Source organism: Henckelia pumila, chromosome 4 (assembly GCF_033568475.1).
Source record: "Henckelia pumila isolate YLH828 chromosome 4, ASM3356847v2, whole genome shotgun sequence".
Classification (NCBI taxonomy): Eukaryota; Viridiplantae; Streptophyta; class Magnoliopsida; order Lamiales; family Gesneriaceae; genus Henckelia; species Henckelia pumila.
In genome coordinates this window covers 140131119-140152606 of record NC_133123.1, presented here as the reverse complement: position 1 = coordinate 140152606, position 21488 = coordinate 140131119, and the positions used below count along the sequence as shown (strand labels likewise).

Below are 21488 nucleotides of genomic sequence, written 5' to 3'. Positions count from 1 at the left end.
ACCACGTTATCTAAAAATAGTTACATATCTCTCGATCGAGGCTAGCGACCATCGCATGTAATTTATGTATATATAAGTACAATGACATACACATTTGATAGCAACAATATTTGTCATCTTTTTTTTAAAAAAAAATATTTTAAATAAATAAATAAGAGAGCCTATCTGAAGTACGTCTCTACCGTTGGAAATCTAATGAAGAAGAAGAACCATGTGCCAAGTTATGAAATATGTCAACTCCGTAAATTTTATTATGACACATTAACCAGTCCTTGCTTGTTTTTCTGTCATGTGGTTAAAAATGTATGGAAAATCTTTCGATATTTGTGTTCGTATTCGTATGCTTCGGTCGATATCCTTTCATGGATTGTGTATTGATGTTATCAAAGAATTTGCAAAAGGAGGAATTTGAGTTGTTTGCTATGATATATTGGGTTGTTTGGGGTGAAATGGGTCAGATGAATCATGGGTCAAATAGACATAGGTTAAAATAGACCGGTGTTGAATCAGTCGATACAAGTTTGACTAGATTAGATTACATCTGTACGCTGGCTTTCATGGGACTACGAACCGGCTTAGTGTGGGAGCAATAATTCGAAATTCTATGGGAAGTGTTTTGGGAGCTAAAGCTTGTGAGCTTTGGTATCTAGGTTCGATGAAAGACGAAGCTAGAAACTATTAGATTTAAGATGAATTACTATCTACATTTGGTATTAGGATTAGGAACTCTTGTTTTTTTAAAAAAAAAAATTATTTGTCGACGATCGATGGCTATTCTATATGATATTATATGTATTATAAAATAAGATATAGAAAAACTTTATAATAACAACTTTTTATGACTATGATTTGTTTTGAAATTCAACAATAGTTTTTTTTTTTTTTTTTACCAAATCAGTTAACATGATAATATAATACATAATAAATATAACATGTTTTTTACCAAATCAGTTCACATAATAATATAGTAAATAATAAATATAACATTTTTATGATTATGATTTATTTAAAAAATACTAAGTGGTCAACCTAAAATCACAATGATATTGATTCTCAAAAAAAGAAAAGAAAATCACAATGATATTAATTAATAGATAATATTACGGGCAAAATTTATTATCAATTAAGACAATTAAAACAGGAAGGGCAGAATAGTCAATTGGTTGCGTTGACACCGGCGGGACTGACTCCATAACTTCTCCAAAATCGAACCCCGACCTTTCAGACTTTGAGAAATTTCTTCACTATTTACTTATTTTATTTATTTATCATTATAATTAATTAATTAATAGATTAAAAAAGAAAATTGAAGAAAAATCGATCAAAAAGTCAAGAATTTACTACTGCAAACACCGTGTTTCGTGTTAATTTTCCTGGGAATTCTTACCCCTTTATTAATTCCATCAAATCTGTTCCTACCCGAGTGTCTCACCAATTTGATGCTCTTATTTTACGCGGTATTCGTTTCATATTGCCGATTAAACACTCTAATCCCGTTTTCCCACGTTCCTAGATCTTCTTCCAACAGGTGTGATAATTGATTTGAAGTATTTTCTACAGATTTGAAGTTTTTATGTGTCTTTTTATAGATTTTCAGTTAAAGTGAGCGAAATTGTGATTGGGCGTAGCTGCTGCTTGATGGGGTTTTTTTTTTTTTTTTTTTTGGTTTTCATTGCTATCGTTGATTAATTGGAAGTGAGAACTAATGATTTTCTGGGTTTTTTTCTTGGTTGCTTGTTTTGATTTTGAAGTTTATGTGAATAGCTGTGGATTTGTATTCACAATGGGAGCGGTTTGTTCTGGAGGAACTGTTAAGAGAAGTCGGAAATCGAGAGAGGTTGAGCACGAGAAGATTTCAGGGTTTTCAGGGAGGTTGAAATCAATTGGAAGTATTGGGAAGCAAAAGAATTGTGATGATTCTTATGCTTATCCTGATGAGATTGATGTTTGCGAGAAGGCGCCCAGAGATTTGTACGAATCCGGTGAGCTACACTTGTCTATTTCCTGCGAATTGAAGCCATCTACCCCAGCCAGAACACCATTAAACAAGGTATCTATCATGAGAATATAAAACACGTTAACACTCAATTTTATGGTAAACGTGTGTGTGCTTTTAATTATTGGCGGTAGTTTATTGGAATGTAGAGCAGAATTGAGTGATAGAGATGTTAGATCGGGTATAAAAGAAATGGAAACTGAAAGTCGAGGATATTTGCTGGATGCGTTGAGAATTGTGGGATAGAATGAATTAGCTGCAGCATGAGTCAAATTGGAGTAGGTGATCGAATTATAGTTGTTTTGAAGGGCCTGAAGTGAAAGTTGTACTTAAATGTGTATTATGGTTGCACAAATTGCTTTCGGATCAAATGCGTACGATGGCCAGAATTTTACAAGAAAATTTTGCTTGATTCTCTTTGCTCCACTTGCAGAATGGTAATGTGTTGACAAAATTAGGTACAAATGATTGGAAGTAGAGGTGTCAGTACTTTCTATTTTGTGTTTTTATTGCACAACCAGCATTTTAGCAGTTCAATGAGCATCGGGCTCAGGAATGGCTGCATATTAATCCTGATCAACATCCGTTATTGCGAACGCTCTGTTTTGGTGGAATGTTAAGTGTCGCACATATGAATATTGTTTCATTTTCTGGTTGAGAGAATCAGAATAATACAAACTGTTTTGTATGACAGCATCCCTCATTTCTTGGAAAGGCTGGCATAGTTGGCCTAGAGAAGGCAGTGGAAGTTCTAGACACTCTAGGCAGCAGCATGACAAATTTGAACTCCGGTGGTTTTACTACAGGCGTGACATCTCGGGGAAATAAAATATCTATACTTGCTTTTGAAGTTGCAAACACCATAGCCAAAGGTTCAAACTTGCTGCTGTCACTGTCTGAAGAAAATATTCAGTGTCTAAAAAAGGAAATATTGCATTCAGAAGGGGTGCAAAAGCTGGTTTCCACTGACATGAATAAACTCCTCAGAATTGCCGCTGCTGACAAAAGGTACTTCACTGTTCGTCAAGTATAGCATGTTCTTGTGAAAACCTCCCGTCTTTCCTATCCTTTTCCTGCTGCATTTCCTGCTTAATTATTGCTCCATGGAAGAGATTTTTTTTTTGTTGTTTCTTTAATTGACTTATTGTTTTTAAGCATGCAGGGAGGAATTTGATGTCTTTTCTCGTGAAGTAATCAGGTTTGGAAATCTGAGTAAAGATCCCCAGTGGCACAACCTGGACAGATTTTTTTCGAAGTAAATGAACTTTACTTTGTATTCTTGGAAAATGATCTCTGTCTGAAGTTGAAAGATAACACTTCTCAACTTTTTAGGTTGGATTCAGATCCCGACATTCATAAACAACCAAGAGAAGAGGTGGAAATGACTATGCAAGAACTCACCACTCTGGCTCAGTATACATCTGTAAGTGCAATTCTGATTCATTGGCTCTTAGAATTGTGCCCAGTCTTTCTTCACAAATACGTTGGAGAATTTATTATTATTTTTTAAAGATGCAACTGGTTGATGATAACAAAACATTACTCTCCTAGGAGTTAGTCAGTAAAACAAAATAGACTCATCATTACAATGTTCTAATTGTGATCTTGCTTACGTCTTTTGACTATTATATTTACCATGAGTAAAATCTCTAGCTTGTCTGAATGATGAGAGACTTAATATCGCTGCATTTGCAGGAATTATATCACGAGTTCCATGCTTTGGACAGATTTGAACAAGATTATCAGCAAAAGCTAGGGGAAGCAGATTCTTTAAACCTCCCTCGAAAAGGTTGTGCATGATGTTCTTTCATTTGAACTTTGAAGAGCTGCTTTTTGTATTTTCCAGCTTTCTCTGTTTGGAAAGGGAGTTGGAAGGTTGGTGGGCGGTGTAAACTCGTAACTGACAGATTACATTAATTTGGTATTGTAGGAGAGAGTCTCACAATGTTACACACGGAGCTGAAACATCAAAGAAAACTTGTAAGAAGCTTGAAAAAGAAATCTCTTTGGTCTAAAAGCTTGGAGCAGGTGATTAAATTGTCCAATATTCTAGCACTCAATGATGCAATATTTATTTTCAAAAAGAAAAAAAATGATGCAATATTTCAACAATGGAGACTAATTTCTTTTTTTCTCATTTATATATAGACACATATATAAATATATGTATATGTGTTTACTTCACGCGATCTTATTTCAAATCATATTCTATCAAGATATATTACAGTGGTAATAACCACAATACAATGTGCATTGATATTTCGCTACATGTAGGTTGTGGAGAAGCTTGTTGATATTGTTACTTTCATTCATCAAGAAATTACTGTGGCGTTTGGAGATAATGGTATACTTATGTACTTTGTATTCTTGTTTTTTTCCCCTCTGTTTCTTTTCTGTTTTATATGGATTAGGGGGATGTAGACAATAATTAAATAGGTTCAGCTTCTTGCAAATTGCTATGACAATTTTTTGCTTTTAAGTTTTACCTGTGCCTCTCATCTATTTCTGGATGTTGGTTAGTGGCTTCTGAATTTTAATTGCTATGTAATATTTGTTATTATGGTGTAGCCTCCGAAGCTTCATGCCCAATAATTTTTTAACAGATAGCATTCTACATTTCTACTAACTGACTTCTTAACTCTGTTCAAAGTTACAGATCAACGATTTGGTTGTAAATTTACTGTACACTTTCCATTTCTCGTCATTGATTGTTTCTTGTCCCCAATAGAGTCAACAGTTGATCTAAGGAACTGGTATTTAGTAGCCGTACTTGACGGATATTATCTCTTTGTTTCTTGACATGTTCATTATATATTCTCTTTATGTTAGAATTGCATTTAAGATGTGTATCTCTTTCTTCTCACTGCAGGGTTGCCGTCCCTTGGCAAGGTTTCAACAAGTAAAACAGAAAGGCTTGGTGTCGCCGGTCTTGCTTTGCATTATGCTAACATAATTACTCAAATTGATAATATTGTGAGTTTATTTTGTGTGCCATTTCTTTGATAGAGTTATGGATTTCTTGGTACTCGTTAATAATTGAATTTAATTTTGGAACTCAACTTCATTCAAGGCATCACGCCCTACCTCTCTTCCTCCTAATATGAGAGATACATTGTACAATGGGTTACCACCAACTGTCAAGGCCGCTCTTCGTTCAAGAATACAGATGTTTGATGCTCACGAGCAGGTATTGTCTTTGAGCTATTTCTTTCTTATTGTCTATTCGTTTTCTTCCATTTCTTTAATGCTGGATTGGGATCTGTGATTCGGTGTGGATATAGGTATTTTGTATTCAAAAGTAGTAGAAAGCTACATTTTGATCAAGTCATGTTTCTTTTCTTCTAAGAAGTACGTCAGGCAGTTTGTTCTCAAGATACATTGGTTTTAAAAATTGAAATCTATTCGTGCATATGCAAAAAGCGACATTGTGGACTTGAATTTTCTCATGTTGATCTATGAAATCTCTTCTCCTGGGTCTAATCCCTATGTGCTGGTTTCTCTCTCTTTGGTACCATTTGTATCTCAATTTTGTTATGTTCTTCTATCCTCTCTGTATGGACATTGTGGTCTCTGGGTCTAGCTTCTTATTGTGCTTTTTGCAGCTCACATCTCCTCAAATCAAAGCTGAGATGGAGAAAACGCTTCAGTGGCTTGTTCCGGTTGCAACAGATACTACCAAGTACGATAACTTCAATTTTAATGAAACTAGTAATTTGTTGGTTAATTTGTATCTCTTCGATTTTCCACTGCGACTGATTCAACTCTGAAGTATAGCGTTCTGTTGAACTAACGGCATTCCTTTTCCATGTATACTGACTCTAAATCAGAGCACATCAAGGCTTTGGATGGGTCGGAGAGTGGGCCAACACAGGGTCGGTCTGAATTTTCTCTGCTATTAATCCTTCATCTGCGATGGAAACTTCTTATTTTGTCTCTCTCTTTCTTACAGCAATGAATTCGGCAAGAAAACAAGCCCGCCAACCAACCTGATTCGCTTACAGACACTCTACCACGCTGACAAGCTTAAAGTTGAGGCATGCATTCTCGAGCTAATATCTTGGCTCCATCGTCTAGTCAACCTTGTAAGATACAGAGATAATGGACATAAATCCCTGCCAGTTCGTTCTCCAACTCGTAAAGGTCCGATTAGGAATATCGAATCCTTGAGCCAGAACGCCGCAGTTCACAAAGGCAACCTTTCTTCCGAGGATAGAAATCTCTTGGAAGAGGTCATGAAACCAAGGAAATTGGTGCCCGGGCTGAGCAAAAGCCAGGAATTTGTGATGGTAAAGAATAAGAAGAGCAAGGTTTGGGCTTCAAGGAGTATGGGTAGCTCTCCTCGAAGAGAACCTAAACATCAAAAATCGGATGTTCTGGATATATTAGACGGGTTAGATTCGACATTTTCTGTTCCTAGAGCCGGATGTTAGATAAAAATTATTCATTCTTTTATGTTGTTTACAGCCTCTTTGTGGGTAGTATTGCAATAGCGTGGCTTTCATATCACGAAATTTTGTGCTTCTGAAGATCTTGGTGAGGATTCTGGTTGCTTAATGGAAATATTTTTTTTTGTACTCTAGCTTGTACAATTTATCCATTATGTATTACAGTTGGTGTATTCTATTGACGCATATATCAAATTGACTAAAGTAAAGGTGATTTTAATGCAAACAGTTTGTGATGAAAATTAAATGCACCCACCAAATCAAACTATTCGAAGTGTATGTAGTCCTATGCAATTTGTTGCATATTTGAAGCTTTTTCTAGGATATCTAAACACATTTGTAACATGATTACAATGATCGGATTTTAATTTTGAAAACATACAATATATAAAATTTTCGTACACGATAAAATTGTGATGGTGGGTAACGATATGCCAGTCACGTGGCGTTGGGGAGAAGGGGTTAGATTGCGTTGATATAAATTCAGGGATCAGATTGGTTCATATGAGAGTGCCCAAATTGTCGTAACCAGGCTTCGGGCTGGACACCCTTTCTCGCATCTTTTGTCGCGAGAATTTACCACTCATCACATCCCCTTAAAACTTGCCTGAAGGATCATACTTGGCTAACAGTTGAAGATCTAATTAAATATGCGTACGTTGCGAATATCACATGAAGATTCTACGATGTGGGACTCTTGTTATCATCCATCACTTTTGATTACGTTTACCATTCGTCTCCTACTATCTTTCATTTATTATTAATCATTAATCATTGTTGGCATTGATGGCCGTTTGCTTTCAGTAGAGTTTTTAAAAAATAAGCGTTTTTTTAAGTTGACTTTTAAAACACTTTTTAAAGTAAAAGATGAAATAATTTTGTGTTTGGATAAATATATTGAAAGCACTTTTCTAAAATTGAGTTTTAAAAAAAACATTTGAAAAATTATAAATATGGGCTTTTAAAAAAAGCACTTATATATTTTGGCTTAAATAAGTGTTTTTAAAAGCAATTAAAATTTATCCAAACACATTTGAGTTAATAAACACACTTTCAAATAGTTAAAAAAAACATTTTTTTTTAATTGTCTACTGAAACCAAACGAGCTCTAAATTTAATTATCTTTCATTTAATCCCTACATATTATGACACCATTGATACATACAAGATTGTAACACCATTTGGTTGGTTTAAGGATATAAACTAGCTCGTTAACCGACTCAGACTGAAAAGTAATGTTCTTACGGGTGCATTCGATTCTATCTTTCAGATAGTGTTCGAATGGTAATACTCGGACAATGCGGATAAGGCTGTACATCTCTTCCGCAGGTTGATTCATATAATATTCATGCGCACCCAACCACATCAACCCAATCATTCACCGCAATCAAAGGAAGAATCCATACCTGCACTGCAATAATAATAGCACAGGTTCATGTGGAGTTGAGATTACAGAACAACCATCAAGTTGTTATTCGTTTGTTATTTGTTCAAAACTTGCCATTAAATATATATATATAAGAAAATAAACCCTTCAAAATTGCCAAAGCTATGATGATTAATCAGTGATTGGATTTAAGATGAAAATTAAGAAGTTGCCTACTTTGTAATGTAACGAACGATATAATTAATGCACATGGTGTGCCTGAGAAACCCTTTTCATAGATGAGTCCATATTTTAATGTAAAATTCAAGTTCGTATGAAATTGTGTGAGTTTTTTTTTTCGCATAATAATTTTATTTGAATTTATATTTAAAGACTGCGCACTCTTTTATGTGCTTTGCATGCGCTACCTGTTAGAGTAGATGCCCTGCAAGCCAAATGTTGGTCAGAGATTTTATTGACTCAAGTATAATAACAATCTTTATTTTAATATAATTAATCTTTTATCTGGCATTTTCTTTATATGTATACCCATGCAGTTGCATAGATAAAGACCTTGAATATACTATAGTAAGATATGAGGTTGTACATATGATGACAAACATGAAACACATATTATTAATTACTGTATATTCTAAATCAAGTTCCTAGTCGATTGGGCCGTCCAAAATAAGGATAAGGATCGCTCGAACTCGAGACTAGAATCTCTGATGATGTGTACCACGTTTCATTGGTATGGACATAGAGATGTTCAATCATACAGATTGGTGCTCATACGATGAGTTCACTGAACTACCCTCCCTCGGACTTCCCAAGTGGTTATCATTCATCGAGTAGATAAGTCCGTGGTTATGGTTGTACACCATTAGTCCTTACGACCCGGAACAACACTGAGGCTCTACATGCTAGGACTTTACTTTGACTCGTTTACCGACTCCATGAGGGTCATCATGTAGTGACCCTGCATGAAATCACCTACTAACTGGCAACTAATAGCATGCATTAATCTTAATACATAAAAATACTTAACAGAGTAAAAATGTGCGGAAACAAAACCATAATTTACATATCAGCTTAGTAACATAATCCAGGCTTAAATCTGTAGTGATACAACCAAATCGAAATCTTAAACAGTAAACATTATACAGCTATATCAGATCATGCTGTATAATAAAATCCTCAAGACTCCTGCTCCCTAGTCCTGCCTTGAACTACCAGCTCCGTCCATCCTGCGACCTGCCCCATGAAATAGGGTGTCCAAGATAACAACTAGGACGTGAGCGCTAACTCCCAGTACATAGACATAAGTAAACATATGTATATAATGCATGCAACATGATGACTGGTACAGGGTCATTTGAAAAGTCATGCTCAGTATCGGCGCCACATGAGTGCTGCCACCGCACGGATCAACCTCTGGGTGCAACCATACTCGTCTAGTACACTAGAGTAGACAGACATAAATGCCCCCGCCGTCTTGGTACTCTCAGTGACAGACTATCGAGTATAGAGCTGAGCGGCTCTATAGTCAGGTATAACAAGGTATAGGCTCAACGTGTATATGCACATGACATATGAATATAGAAAGCGGTAAATCATATATCATGCCATATAATAATGCCAAATAAATGCAACATATAAACATGTATACTTGCTGGCAATCTCAGTCAATGTGTACGTACCTCTAGGCTAGTTCAAGTATAATAGGATCCTAGGTTCTAAACCTATATTCAAAAGTTCACTGTATCACTACGTAAATTCTATAAGCCTTAACTAAGCTAATAAGTACTCCCAAAACTTAAATAGATTCCCGGACCATACCTTCGTCCGTAGTTAGCCCTTTGGAGTCGCTAGTCCCGGATGACTATAACCACACCTTGGTTATTCCAGAACCTCTATTATAACCGATAGGACCCTCAAGTGTATATCTCACACTATATAACTGTAGAAGGAAACTCGGGAATTCGTATTTCAAAATAAAATCGAACGAGCCCTATTTATAGGCAAAATTTCCGGCCAGGATCGAAACTTCCGATTTCGGGATCGGAGCTTCCGATCCAGCTCATTGCGTGCATGCAAGACATGCCAGGAGCGGAACTTCCGATCGGGCGATCGGAGCTTCCGATCTGCTCTACATTCAACACTTGTCAAAACTCGCGGCTGAGTCATCGAGCATTGCTGACAGCTGGAGATCGGAACTTCCGTTCCAGGATCGGAGCTTTCGATCTCTGTGCTTCCGATGAGCTTCCGAAGTGGCTAGGATCGGAACTTCCGATCTGGGTTCGGAGCTTCCGATCCGGCCCAAAGTCAAAAGCCCATATTCTCTTTCGAAGTCCAATAACACTCCGAAATTGATTAATTACCAACTCTTAATCATGTTTAACATATTATTATCTTAAAATAGAATCTGGGTTACTACATTCTCCCCACCTTTAGATATTTCGTCCGCGAAATAACATCTAAAGACAAATTAAGATAACAATATGAAACATCAAATCATGTTTTATTACAACAACTGTAATTACATCTTACATGGTAAATCAAAAGTACAAAGCAAACAACTCAGGATATTCTGCTCGCATACGACTCTCAGTTTCCCAAGTTGCTTCTTCAACGCCTCGGCGCTGCCACTGTACCATCACCAGTGGTATATTCTTGTTCCGAAGAACTTTCTCCTTCCTGTCTAGGATACGGATTGGTCGTTCAACAAAAGACAGATCTGGATCTAGCTGAATATCAGTAGACTGAATCACATGAGATTCATCAGCTATATACTGTCGAAGTAACGACACAAGAAAAATGTTATGTATACTGGAAAGATTTGGCGGTAAAGCCAAACGATATGCAACATCTCCGATCTTCTCCAGTATCTGGAAAGGCCCAATAAAACGAGGAGACAGCTTGCCTTTCACGCCGAATCTCATCACCTTCCTGAAAGGTGATACTTGGAGAAACACATATTCACCAGGCTCAAACTGAAGTGGCCTGCGGCGAATATTAGCATAACTGGCTTGTCTATCTTGAGCAACTTTGATCCTATGCTTGATCAAATCTACCTTGTCTACAATCTGCTGCACCAATTCAGGACCCTCGACTTGTCGTTCCCCGACTTCATCCCAAAATAACGGAGTACGACACCGTCGACCGTACAATGCCTCGAAAGGTGCCATATCAATACTACGATGATAACTGTTATTGTAGGCAAATTCGATCAAAGGTAACTGACAGAAGAACGTAGCATATCCTCCAGCGTACGAATCGTCCGCTCTGACTGTACGTCAGTCTCCGGATGATATGCAGTGCTCAAACTTAGAGTGGTACCCAACGCTTCCTGAAAACGTGAGGTAAATCGCGGGTCTCTATCACTGACTAGGGTAACTGGAATCCCATGTAATCGCACTATATCCTGGATGTATAAACGTGCCATGCGATCATAAGAATACTCCCGGTTATAAGGAATAAAGTGTGCTGATTTTGTCAAACGGTCAACAACGACCCAGATAGCATCACACTGACGTGACGCCATAGGTAAGTGGGTGACAAAATCCATAGTTATGTGCTCCCACTTCCATTCGGGAATCTCAAGATTCTGCAGTAATCCACCTGGTCGTCGATGTTCAGCCTTGACCTGTTGACAAACCAAACATCTTGAAACAAATTGATACACACTTCGCTTCATCCCTTTCCACCAGAATCTAGTTCGCAAGTCCTTATACATTTTCATGCTATCAGGATGAACTGATAATCGACTCCTGTGAGCTTGAGATAGAAGATCGTTCCTGAGCTCCGCATCATTAGATACAACCACTCGATTAGATAGGCACAATAAACCATCTGCCTGAAAATGGAATCCAGATGTATTAACTCCATTGGCTAGACGTGCCAAACGCTGAGTCTTAACATCAGATATCTGAGCATCTCTGATCCGAGAATACAATGCTGGCTCAGATAGAATAGTATACAATCGAATTCCATTTCTCCCTTTCTTGTGCTTGAGCGTAAAACTCAATGAACAACACTCTTGAATCATATGAGATACTTCACTAGTCTGAAGTGCAGAAAGTCTCACCTGCCGACTCAAGGCATCAACAGTAAGATTAACAGAACCTGGATGATATTTGATTTCATAATCATAATCCTTCAGAAGATCCATCCAGCATCTCTGTCGCATATTCAACTCCGCCTGAGTGAATAAATATTTCAGACTCTTGTGATCCGTGAATATCTCAAATTTCTCACCAAAAATATAATGTCTCCAAATCTTGAGTGCAAATACAATGGCGGCTAACTCGAGATCATGTACTGGATAATTAATCTCATGCGACTTCAACTGTCGAGAAGCATAGGCAATAACATGTCCATGCTGTGTCAAAACACATCCTAACCCCTGACCAGAGGCATCAGTATAGACAACATAACCTCCTGATCCAGAAGGTAGAGCTAGCACAGGTGCAGTAGTAAGACGTCTACGCAGCTCGTGAAATGACTCCTCACAATTCGAGGACCATATGAAGGCAACATCTTTTCGTGTAAGCTGTGTTAAAGGCCTTGCAAACTGTGCAAAATTCTCGATGAACCGACGGTAATATCCAGCTAGACCCAAGAAACTACGAATCTCAGCAACCGTCGTCGGACGAGACCAGTTCAACACTGCCTCTATCTTACTAGGATCAACAGATATCCCTTCATTAGAAATCACATGACCGAGAAACACTACCCGATCAAGCCAGAATTCATACTTGCTCAATTTCGCATACAGCTGCTTATCTCGTAACGTCTATAAAACAATCCTTAGATGCTGTGCATGATCATCCTTGTCATGAGAATAGACAAGAATATCATCAATGAAGATGATGACAAATCTATCCAGATACTCTCGAAATATCTGATTCATCAGATTCATGAAGACTGCCGGTGCATTCGTCAAACCGAATGGCATCACCAAAAATTCATAATGCCCGTATCTGGTCCTGAAAGCAGTCGTAGATATATCTGAGTCTCGTACCCGCATCTGGTGGTATCCAGATCTCAGATCTATCTTCGAGTAAACAGAAGTACCCTGTAGTTGATCGAAAATATCATCAATCCGCGGCAAAGGATACTTATTCTTGATGGTGACACGATTCAACTGTCTGTAATCAATACATAATCGCATCAATCCATCCTTCTTCTTGACAAATAAAACAGATGCTCCCCATGGAGAAACACTCGGACGGATATATCCCTTATCAAGCAGATCTTGTAACTGCTGTTTCAATTCCCTCATCTCTGACGGTGCCAGACGATAAGGTGCTCGGGATATAGGCGTAGTTCCTGGTACTAAATCAATATCAAATTCAACCTCTCGCACCGGAGGAAAACCAGGAATCTCATCAGGGAATACATCAGGAAACTCGCTGACAACTGGTAACTGATCAATACCCGTACTACTTGTGGACATATCAACTGCATAGATGAGGTATCCCTCCCCACCTGACTCCAAGACATGACATGCCTTCAGAGCCGAAACAAGTGGCATCGGAGGTCGCGCACCCTCACCATAAAAATACCAGCTATCACCCTCATCCGGATGAAACTGTACCAGACGCTGATAACAATCCACAGTAGCGTGATACAAAGTCAGCATATCTATTCCCAAGATACAGTCAAAATCTGCCATCGCTAATATCATCAAATTAGCTATTAACACATTACCCTCAAACTCCAGAAGGCAACCTATCACTAGACGCTTAGTTACTATCTCTTGCTCCAACTAAATCCATATCTAATGATACATAAAGTAATCTATGTCTCTTAACAAAGCGACTAGAAATAAAGGAATGCGATGCTCCAGTATCAATTAATACAAGTGCAGGAATACCACATAACAGAAAGGTACCTGCCAACATGTGATCGCTTCCCTCTGTAGCCTGCTCCTGAGACAGATCAAACACCTGCCCTTCAGTCTGGGGACGATAACTAGAAGAACTCTGTGGTGCTGGCTGCTGACGTGGAACAATAGAAGCCTGAGATCCAACCTGTGATCCCGATCCACTAGCAGAATCCATGCGCTGAGGACAATCTCTCCGCAGATGTCCATGCTGACCGCAAATATAACAAGCACCAGTAGCTCTCCGACATGAAGTTGCAGGATGCTTCCCTCCACAATGGCTACAAAATTCCTCCTTCTTCTTCTTCTTCCCAAAACGGAACATACCTCGTGAACCACGAGATCCAGATGAAGTTGTAGGAGTAGAAGAAGACGTAGGTCCAGATTGCACAACAAATTGAGCTCGGGGCTCAAAAGATCCACTAGGCTGTCCTGGCATCATCAACTGTGCCCGCCTGTTGCTAGTCTCCACAAGACGGCAACGGTTCACCAAAGTCTCAAAAGATACCGGGTCATCACAGACGACAACCTGAGAGTAGATATCTTGGTTCAAACCTTGTAGAAAGATATCATACTTCGATGCATCACTCTCATTAATATGAGGACTGAAAGGTAGCAGTGTTGTAAAAAACGTGTTCAGATCATTTAAGAATTGATACCCGGTGCAGCGGAAGTTTAAAAATTTATTTTTATATATGGAACGATTCCATATCATGGGTATCAAAACTTTACGATTAAATTATGCAAGTAAAAATAAAATCACAATTAAATTTTTACCTCTTCAAGCAACGGCTTGATTATGGACACCAACAGAATTTAATCTGCTCTTCTTGTATATCCCGGGAACCGATGGCTTCACGATCAATCTCCGAAATAAGGTCCACGAACAGAAAACAGAAACCCTCTGATTGATTGCACTAGAAATCAATCAGATGTTTATCGATGAGAATAAACAGATTTGATATGTTAATTCAGAAAGTGATTTTTCGAAAAAATCACAGACCGAATTTTCTCAAAAGGGAGAAGGGAATTTTCGAAAAATCCCTTAGAAATTTTGTGTAGTGTTCGAAAATTTCAAGGAGGAATTAGTGAGAATTTCGAACCCTACATATGTATATATATATAATTTTTAGACTAGATTAAGTTATAATTATGTTAGGACTCTAACTCCTTAGGGCCCATAATCCATAACTTAAACCCAACAAGCCAAGCCCGTTATTATAGAAATTAATATAAAATTCATCATGACTCCGATTGATAAACCAATTTTACCAATGTGCACAGAAACCATTTCTGCACCTTTTAAAGTCAAGATAATTTTTCTGAATCCGAATTCAATGATTCCAAAAATGCCCATCCCTATGTCATTTTAGAAAATTCCACTCCCTTTTAGTTAAGAAGTCCAACTTCTCTTTCATTAAATTTAACTCTTTAAATTTAACTATTTCAACGGGTTTTAGTAATCCATTACTTGTGTGACCCTCAATGGTTCAGAGATACAGCTAGTCGTGGGCTCACAACTCCTTGTGACTCGGAACAACAATTTCCGACTTGCCCAACGAATCATGGTAAGAGCGTCTAGCAACATCGCCCCATGATTTCCTAGGTATCACTGATAGTGCCTGCAAGAACCAGTAGATTTTGGTTAGCGTACAGTACGGTCCCTTCATCCATATATCCCGATCAAATCAACAACCATTGGTGCATCGAGAGTCGTTCGAGATTCGATAACTATGCATTACATCTTGGAGATCAAATAGTGACATCGCATGTGTTACTAGGAAAACCGAGTAACCTAAAACACATCATGTACTCTGGCCAGAGATTCGTCACACTAATATCTCCTCAGATCGCATAGGATATCCACACTCGCAAGTATGTGGTGAATCCTTGACAACAAAGCATCGACTCTTATATGTGTCGTAACTGTACCCAATCCCGACACCTGTTGACCCCAATAGAGTCGGTAAACGAGTCAAAGTACAGTACTAGCATATAGAGTCTCAATGATGTTTCAAGTAGTAAGGACTAATGGTGTACAACCAAAACCGCGGACTTTATCCACTCGATAAGTGATAACCACTTGGAAAGTCCGAATAGGATAGTTCGATCATTCATCATATGAATATCCATTTGCATGCTTTGAACATCTCCATGTCCATTACCAATGAAACGTGGTACTTGGCATCACAAATGCTAGTCTCAATCTCGAGCGATCCTTATCCTTATTAGCGGACGGCTCAATTGACTAGAAACTGTTTAGAATATACAGTGACTATAATATGTGTTTCATAATAGTGATCTCTCTTTATTCACTATCTCATCTTACTTACACTATATTATATTCAAGGTCTTTATCAAAACATCAATAGTATATCACAATATAACAATATGAAGAAAGACAAAGAAAATGACATTAATGAATGTAAATTTATATTAAACAAAGATTGTTTATACATAGAGTCACAAAAGCCCTTAGCCACAAGTTGGCTAACCGGGCACCCACTCTTTCAAGCAGATCAAGAAATCGTTGCTGATATTGATCAATAGTCATTGATCCTTGCCTTAGAGTAAGCAACTCCATAGATCGTGCTTGGCGAACAGCCGGAGGAAAATACAGTTTCTGGAACTCCCGACAGAAATCCCCCCAAGTCACCTGTCCTCTCTCAGTACATGCCTGAGCAGCTTTGGCATCCCACCAAAAACGTGCTCGATCCTCTAGAACAAATTCTAGAACTTCCAATTTCTGATCCTCAGTACAATCGAAAGCACGAAAAGTACTCTCGAGTTTAGACATCCAACTCCTCGCCTGTTCAGGATTCTCGCCTCCCACCAAAGGTTTCGGTCCTACTTGCATGAACTTATTGATAGAGTAGCGAAGTCTACCCTCATGATGACGATGTTGATCATCATGATGGCGGTGACGATGATGATGAACACCTCCTTGGCCAACACTACCGTGACTCTCGTTAGCCATATCCTGAAAAGAATTGCACATTAAAATCCCAAATGTGCAAGAATTACTCAAGACTAAACTAAATCCCAAGTACTAATCCCAAAATCTAAGCATGCTCTGATACCAAAAATGTAGTGACCCTGCATGGAATCACCTACTAACTGACAACTAATAGCATGCATTAATCTTAATACATAAAAATACTTAACAGAGTAAAAATGTGCGGAAACAAAACCATAATTTACATATCAGCTTAGTAACATAATCCAGGCTTAAATCTGTAGTGATACAACCAAATCGAAATCTTAAACAGTAAATATTATACAGCTATATCAGATCCTGCTGTATAATAAAATCCTCAAGGCTCCTGCTCCCTAGTCCTGCCTTGAACTACCAGCTCCGTCCATCCTGCGACCTGCCCCATGGAATAGGGTGTCCAAGATAACAACTAGGACGTGATAGCATGCATTAATCTTAATACAGAAAAATACTTAACAGAGTAAAAATGTGCGGAATCAAAACCATAATTTACATATCAGCTTAGTAACATAATCCAGGCTTAAATCTGTAGTGATACAACCAAATCGAAATCTTAAACAGTAAACATTATACAGCTAAAACAAATCCTGCTGTATAAATTCCCCTGAAGAGATCCGGCTCCCTAGTCATGCCTCGAACTATCGGCTTCGTCCATCCTGCGACTTACCCCATGGAATAAGGTGTCCAAGATAACAACTAGGACGTGAGCGCTAATGCCCAGTACATAGACATGAGTAAACATATGTATATAATGCATGCAACATGATGACTGGTACAGGGTCATCTGAAAAGTCATGCTCAGAACCGGCGCCACATGAGTGCTACCACCGCACGGATCAACCTCTGGGTGCAACCACACTCGTCTAGTACACTAGAGTAGACAGACATAAATGCCCCCGCCGTCTTGGTACTCTCAGTGACAGACTATCGAGTATAGAGCTGAGCGGCTCTATAGTCAGGTATAACAAGGTATAGGTTCAACGTGTATATGCACATGACATATGAATATAGAAAGCGGTAAATCATATATCATGCCATATAATAATGCCAAATAAATGCAACATATAAACATGTATACTTGCTGGCAATCTCAGTCAATGTGTACGTACCTCTAGGCTAGTTCAAGTATAATAGGATCCTAGATTCCAAACCTATATTCAAAAGTTCACTGTATCACTACATAAATTCTATAAGCCTTAACTAAGCTAATAAGTACTCCCAAAACTTAAATAGATTCCCGGACCATACCTTCGTCCGTAGTTAGCCCTTTGGAGTCGCTAGTCCCGGATGACTATAACCACACCTTGGTTATTCCAAAACCTCTATTATAACCGATAGGGCCCTCAAGTGTATATCTCACACTATATAACTGTAGAAGGAAACTCGAGAATTCGTATTTCAAAATGAAATCGAACGAGCCCTATTTATAGGCAAAATTCCCGGCCAGGATCGGAACTTCCGATTTCGGGATCGGAGCTTCCGATCCAGCTCATTGCGTGCATGCAAGACACGCCAGGATCGAAACTTCCGATCGGGCGATCGGAGCTTCTGATCTGCTCTACATTCAACACTTGTCAAAACTCGCGGCTGAGTCATCGAGCATTGCTGACAGCTGGAGATCGGAACTTCCGTTCCAGGATCGGAGCTTCCGATCTCTGTGCTTCCGATGAGCTTTCGAAGTGGCTAGGATCGGAACTTCCGATCTGGGTTCGGAGCTTCTGATCCGGCCCAAAGTCAAAAGCCCATATTCTCTTCCGAAGTCTAATAACACTCCGAAATTGATTAATTACCAATCCTTAATCATGTTTAACATATTATTATCTTAAAATAGAATCTGGGTTACTACACATCAGGTGGCGAGGTTGGGTATAGTTGCGACACATGTAGGAGCCAGTGCATTGTAGTCGGGGATTCACCGCTCACCTACGGGTGTGGATATCCTATGTGATCAAGTGAGATAATAGTGCATGTAATCTCTGGCCAGAGTGTAAGATGTGTAGTAGAGTAAAATATTTACCAAGTTACACATGTGATGCCACTATGTATTCTAAAAGACATCACATCGTTATCGAAATTCACATGCAACCCTCGATGAACCAATGGTTGCATTTTCGATCGGGATATATGAGATGAAGGGACTGTACTGTACGTTAACCATAATCGACTGGTTCTTGCAAGCACTATCAGTGATACCTAGAGAATCATGGGGCGATGCTACTTAACGCTTTTACCATGATTCGATGGGTTAAATCAGAAATGAGTTCTGACATTTCATGATCAAGGAGTTGATGCATAGAATGAGGCTAATAAGGGTAAGCCTGGACCCACAGCTAACTGTATCCCTGAACTATTGAGGGTTACACAAGTACTGGTTTTTCTGTTTCCGTTGAGATAATAAATTCAAAGAGTTGAATTTATGATAAACAAATTTGACTAGATCGATAGATAAGCTTTATAAATGGTTTATAAAGGCTTATAGAAATTTTGAGAGCAAAAATTAATTAAAAGAGTTTAATTAATTTTTCCGAGTTGGACTCGGATTTAAGAACTCACTCAATATATATATAAATGCATATATATAGATATATATATATATATATATATATACGATATATATATAGGGGAAACTAGCTTTAAATCCCTATTCATAAATAAAAATTATGATTCAGTCCATGTGTCAGTCTTTCTCTTTTTTGAATCCCTGACACACAAAAAACTTTATTTTGAACTCCCTAATATCATATTCCACATATTTTCCTCATTTATTTTATATTTAATTTATAGAATTCCGTTTCTTTTTAACAAAAAATAGATCTTCTCTCACCCATCACGGCTCTTCTCCACCCTAACCAATATCTCCATGGCCGCTGAAACACTGTCGCTCCCTCAACCCCGTCCTTCGTTCTCCTTCATTTTTCTTCTTATAATCGCTATTCTTCTCGGCTCTACAAAAAGAAGCCATTGAAAAAAATTTCTAATTTCATGACGACATATTAGAGAAAGGGGCAAACAAAAATTGAGCGAGAATTTCCCCTCTTCCTCGGCAAGGTTCGAATTTCAGAATTAAAGCAGCAATTGCATGAGAATTGGGTAAAACAATTTACCACACAGACACCCTTAAATTGTAGAGGGTATATATAGTGTATTGCCCTCCAGCAGATAGAAAAGAGGAACATCATAAAACAGAGGGATTGTTTAATTGACTCATGGTTGGGTTTAATATTTTGATTTTTGCCATTACGTTTTGTTGGCTTTCATAGGTTTCTATTCAATTTTCATTGGTTTTTTATTGTAGGATATGCTCAGTTTGTCGTTATTTATTTATTAATTAGTATTGATCTATAGTTGCATATATTATGGTTGAATGATGGGCGAATTATGATTGGGAGATGTCTTTTGTGTAGATTGTATGGTGGTTTCTAAAAAGTTGAAATCTTTTTAGAAATTTTTTTTCAGTGATGAATGAATTCATGAAATATTTGGTTGGTTTTGGAATGAAAATGGACCCGAATATTTTATTTTTTTAATTTATACTCAAAGTGGGAATTTTAAAGATGAACTGGATTTTCTGTGTCGATTTGAAATTGTGTTTATTTTGATTGACGGTTGGTAGAAAAATAGTTCAATTTCAATCAACATATGGGATCATTTCAATCTACCATTACAGGCAAGATATCGATGCAATTGATACTGTTTTTTTTTTATTATCCTAATTTTGTTTTATGTTTATTATTTTTGTTGGGTGTTTGTATAGACTAAAATAGCTCAACAAATTGGAATCTAATTTATATATCAAAATAGGATACAAAATCAACGATTTGTGCTTTATGTTTTGTATTTGATGAGTTTCTTATGTTACTGAGCTTAATGATATATGTTGGATAAACTTTAAAAGTTTATATGTTTATTTATATTGATTATGGTGATACTATTTTGTGTGTTCTGGATGTAGAAATGGTCAGAAAAAAAAAAAGAATATATTGATGCCAATGATTCATACTGGTTGAGGAGCAAAAATTTGAAATCACAATATTATTCTATCTATATAAAAACCTGATGAATTGAAACTCAATTAGGAGTAATGACCATGGATTAGGAGTGCAATGTCGAATAGTATAGTGTTCATTTTATGGCACTCTTTAATTTAGTGATTGAATTGAATTGCACAACTTTGATTTGGTTATTTTCAATTTGTTTGGGAATATTATAATGTAAGTTTTGTAAATTGGTGTCTATGGATAAAAGTGTTAATTACTCCTTTTTTTACGGTTAATTGGAGATAAATCCCTAATCAAAACATGAAGTTTGTGTTCAGTCCTCAATCAAAACAATCAGTGTGGTTTTTTTTGTTGGTGCAAACCAGACTATGCTACAAGGTTACTTGGATCTGGACTTGTGGGAGAAGATACAAAAAATCAGGGTAGTAGAGATCAATCCCAGAGCACCCCCAATAATGATGAATACAAAGACAAGCAAAAAAATTTGGCGATGAAAATTGCGTGGAAGTTGGGAAAAGATCTGGTGGATCCCATGTCGGTGATGGATATGTGCACATTGGTTGGGTTGCTTGTCTGTTGCTCTTAGTTTTATTGATTGTAATCTCTGTTAAATAAGTAAAAGTAGTTGATGCTTTGTTGTAAGTTTGGCTTGGTCAAGCACATTGCAAATGGTGTTGAACTTGTTTTTTTGTATCGAATGAGTAATTGCAAGTGCGTGAGTCCTATTTTAACCGTATTAATACTTCAATTAGTTTTCATTGTATCGAAGTTTGCGACATTAGTAATAATACTACAATTAGT

At 37.6% G+C, this 21488-nt stretch overlaps 1 protein-coding gene and 1 non-coding gene across 2 annotated transcripts; one reads left to right on the top strand and one right to left on the bottom strand.

Annotated features, from left to right (window-relative positions):
* Positions 1 to 1328: 1328 nt before the first annotated feature.
* On the top strand, positions 1329 to 6570 carry LOC140859842 (protein PSK SIMULATOR 2-like). Its single transcript, XM_073262438.1, has 13 exons — positions 1329 to 1528; positions 1752 to 2050; positions 2691 to 3004; positions 3159 to 3251; positions 3329 to 3419; positions 3692 to 3785; positions 3927 to 4024; positions 4271 to 4340; positions 4866 to 4969; positions 5067 to 5183; positions 5599 to 5675; positions 5824 to 5868; positions 5946 to 6570. The coding sequence occupies exons 2-13, from the start codon at positions 1784 to 1786 to the stop codon at positions 6424 to 6426; spliced, it is 1851 nt and encodes a 616-aa protein (XP_073118539.1). The 5' UTR covers positions 1329 to 1528; positions 1752 to 1783; the 3' UTR covers positions 6427 to 6570.
* A 357-nt stretch (positions 6571 to 6927) lies between these two features.
* LOC140870233 (small nucleolar RNA Z279/snoR105/snoR108) lies at positions 6928 to 7036 on the bottom strand. Its single transcript, XR_012147204.1, has one exon. It is a non-coding gene; the product is annotated as a small nucleolar RNA Z279/snoR105/snoR108 (small nucleolar RNA).
* Between the last annotated feature and the right edge of the window lie 14452 nt (positions 7037 to 21488).

Bases quoted from the DNA above. Each gene is read 5' to 3' on its own strand.
- LOC140859842 (XM_073262438.1), top strand. From the start codon at position 1,784: ATGGGAGCGGTTTGTTCTGGAGGAACTGTTAAGAGAAGTCGGAAATCG. The intron at 3,005-3,158 runs GTACTTCACTGT...TTAAGCATGCAG, and splicing joins ATTGCCGCTGCTGACAAAAG to GGAGGAATTTGATGTCTTTT. The intron at 5,869-5,945 runs GTCGGTCTGAAT...TCTTTCTTACAG, and splicing joins GGAGAGTGGGCCAACACAGG to CAATGAATTCGGCAAGAAAA.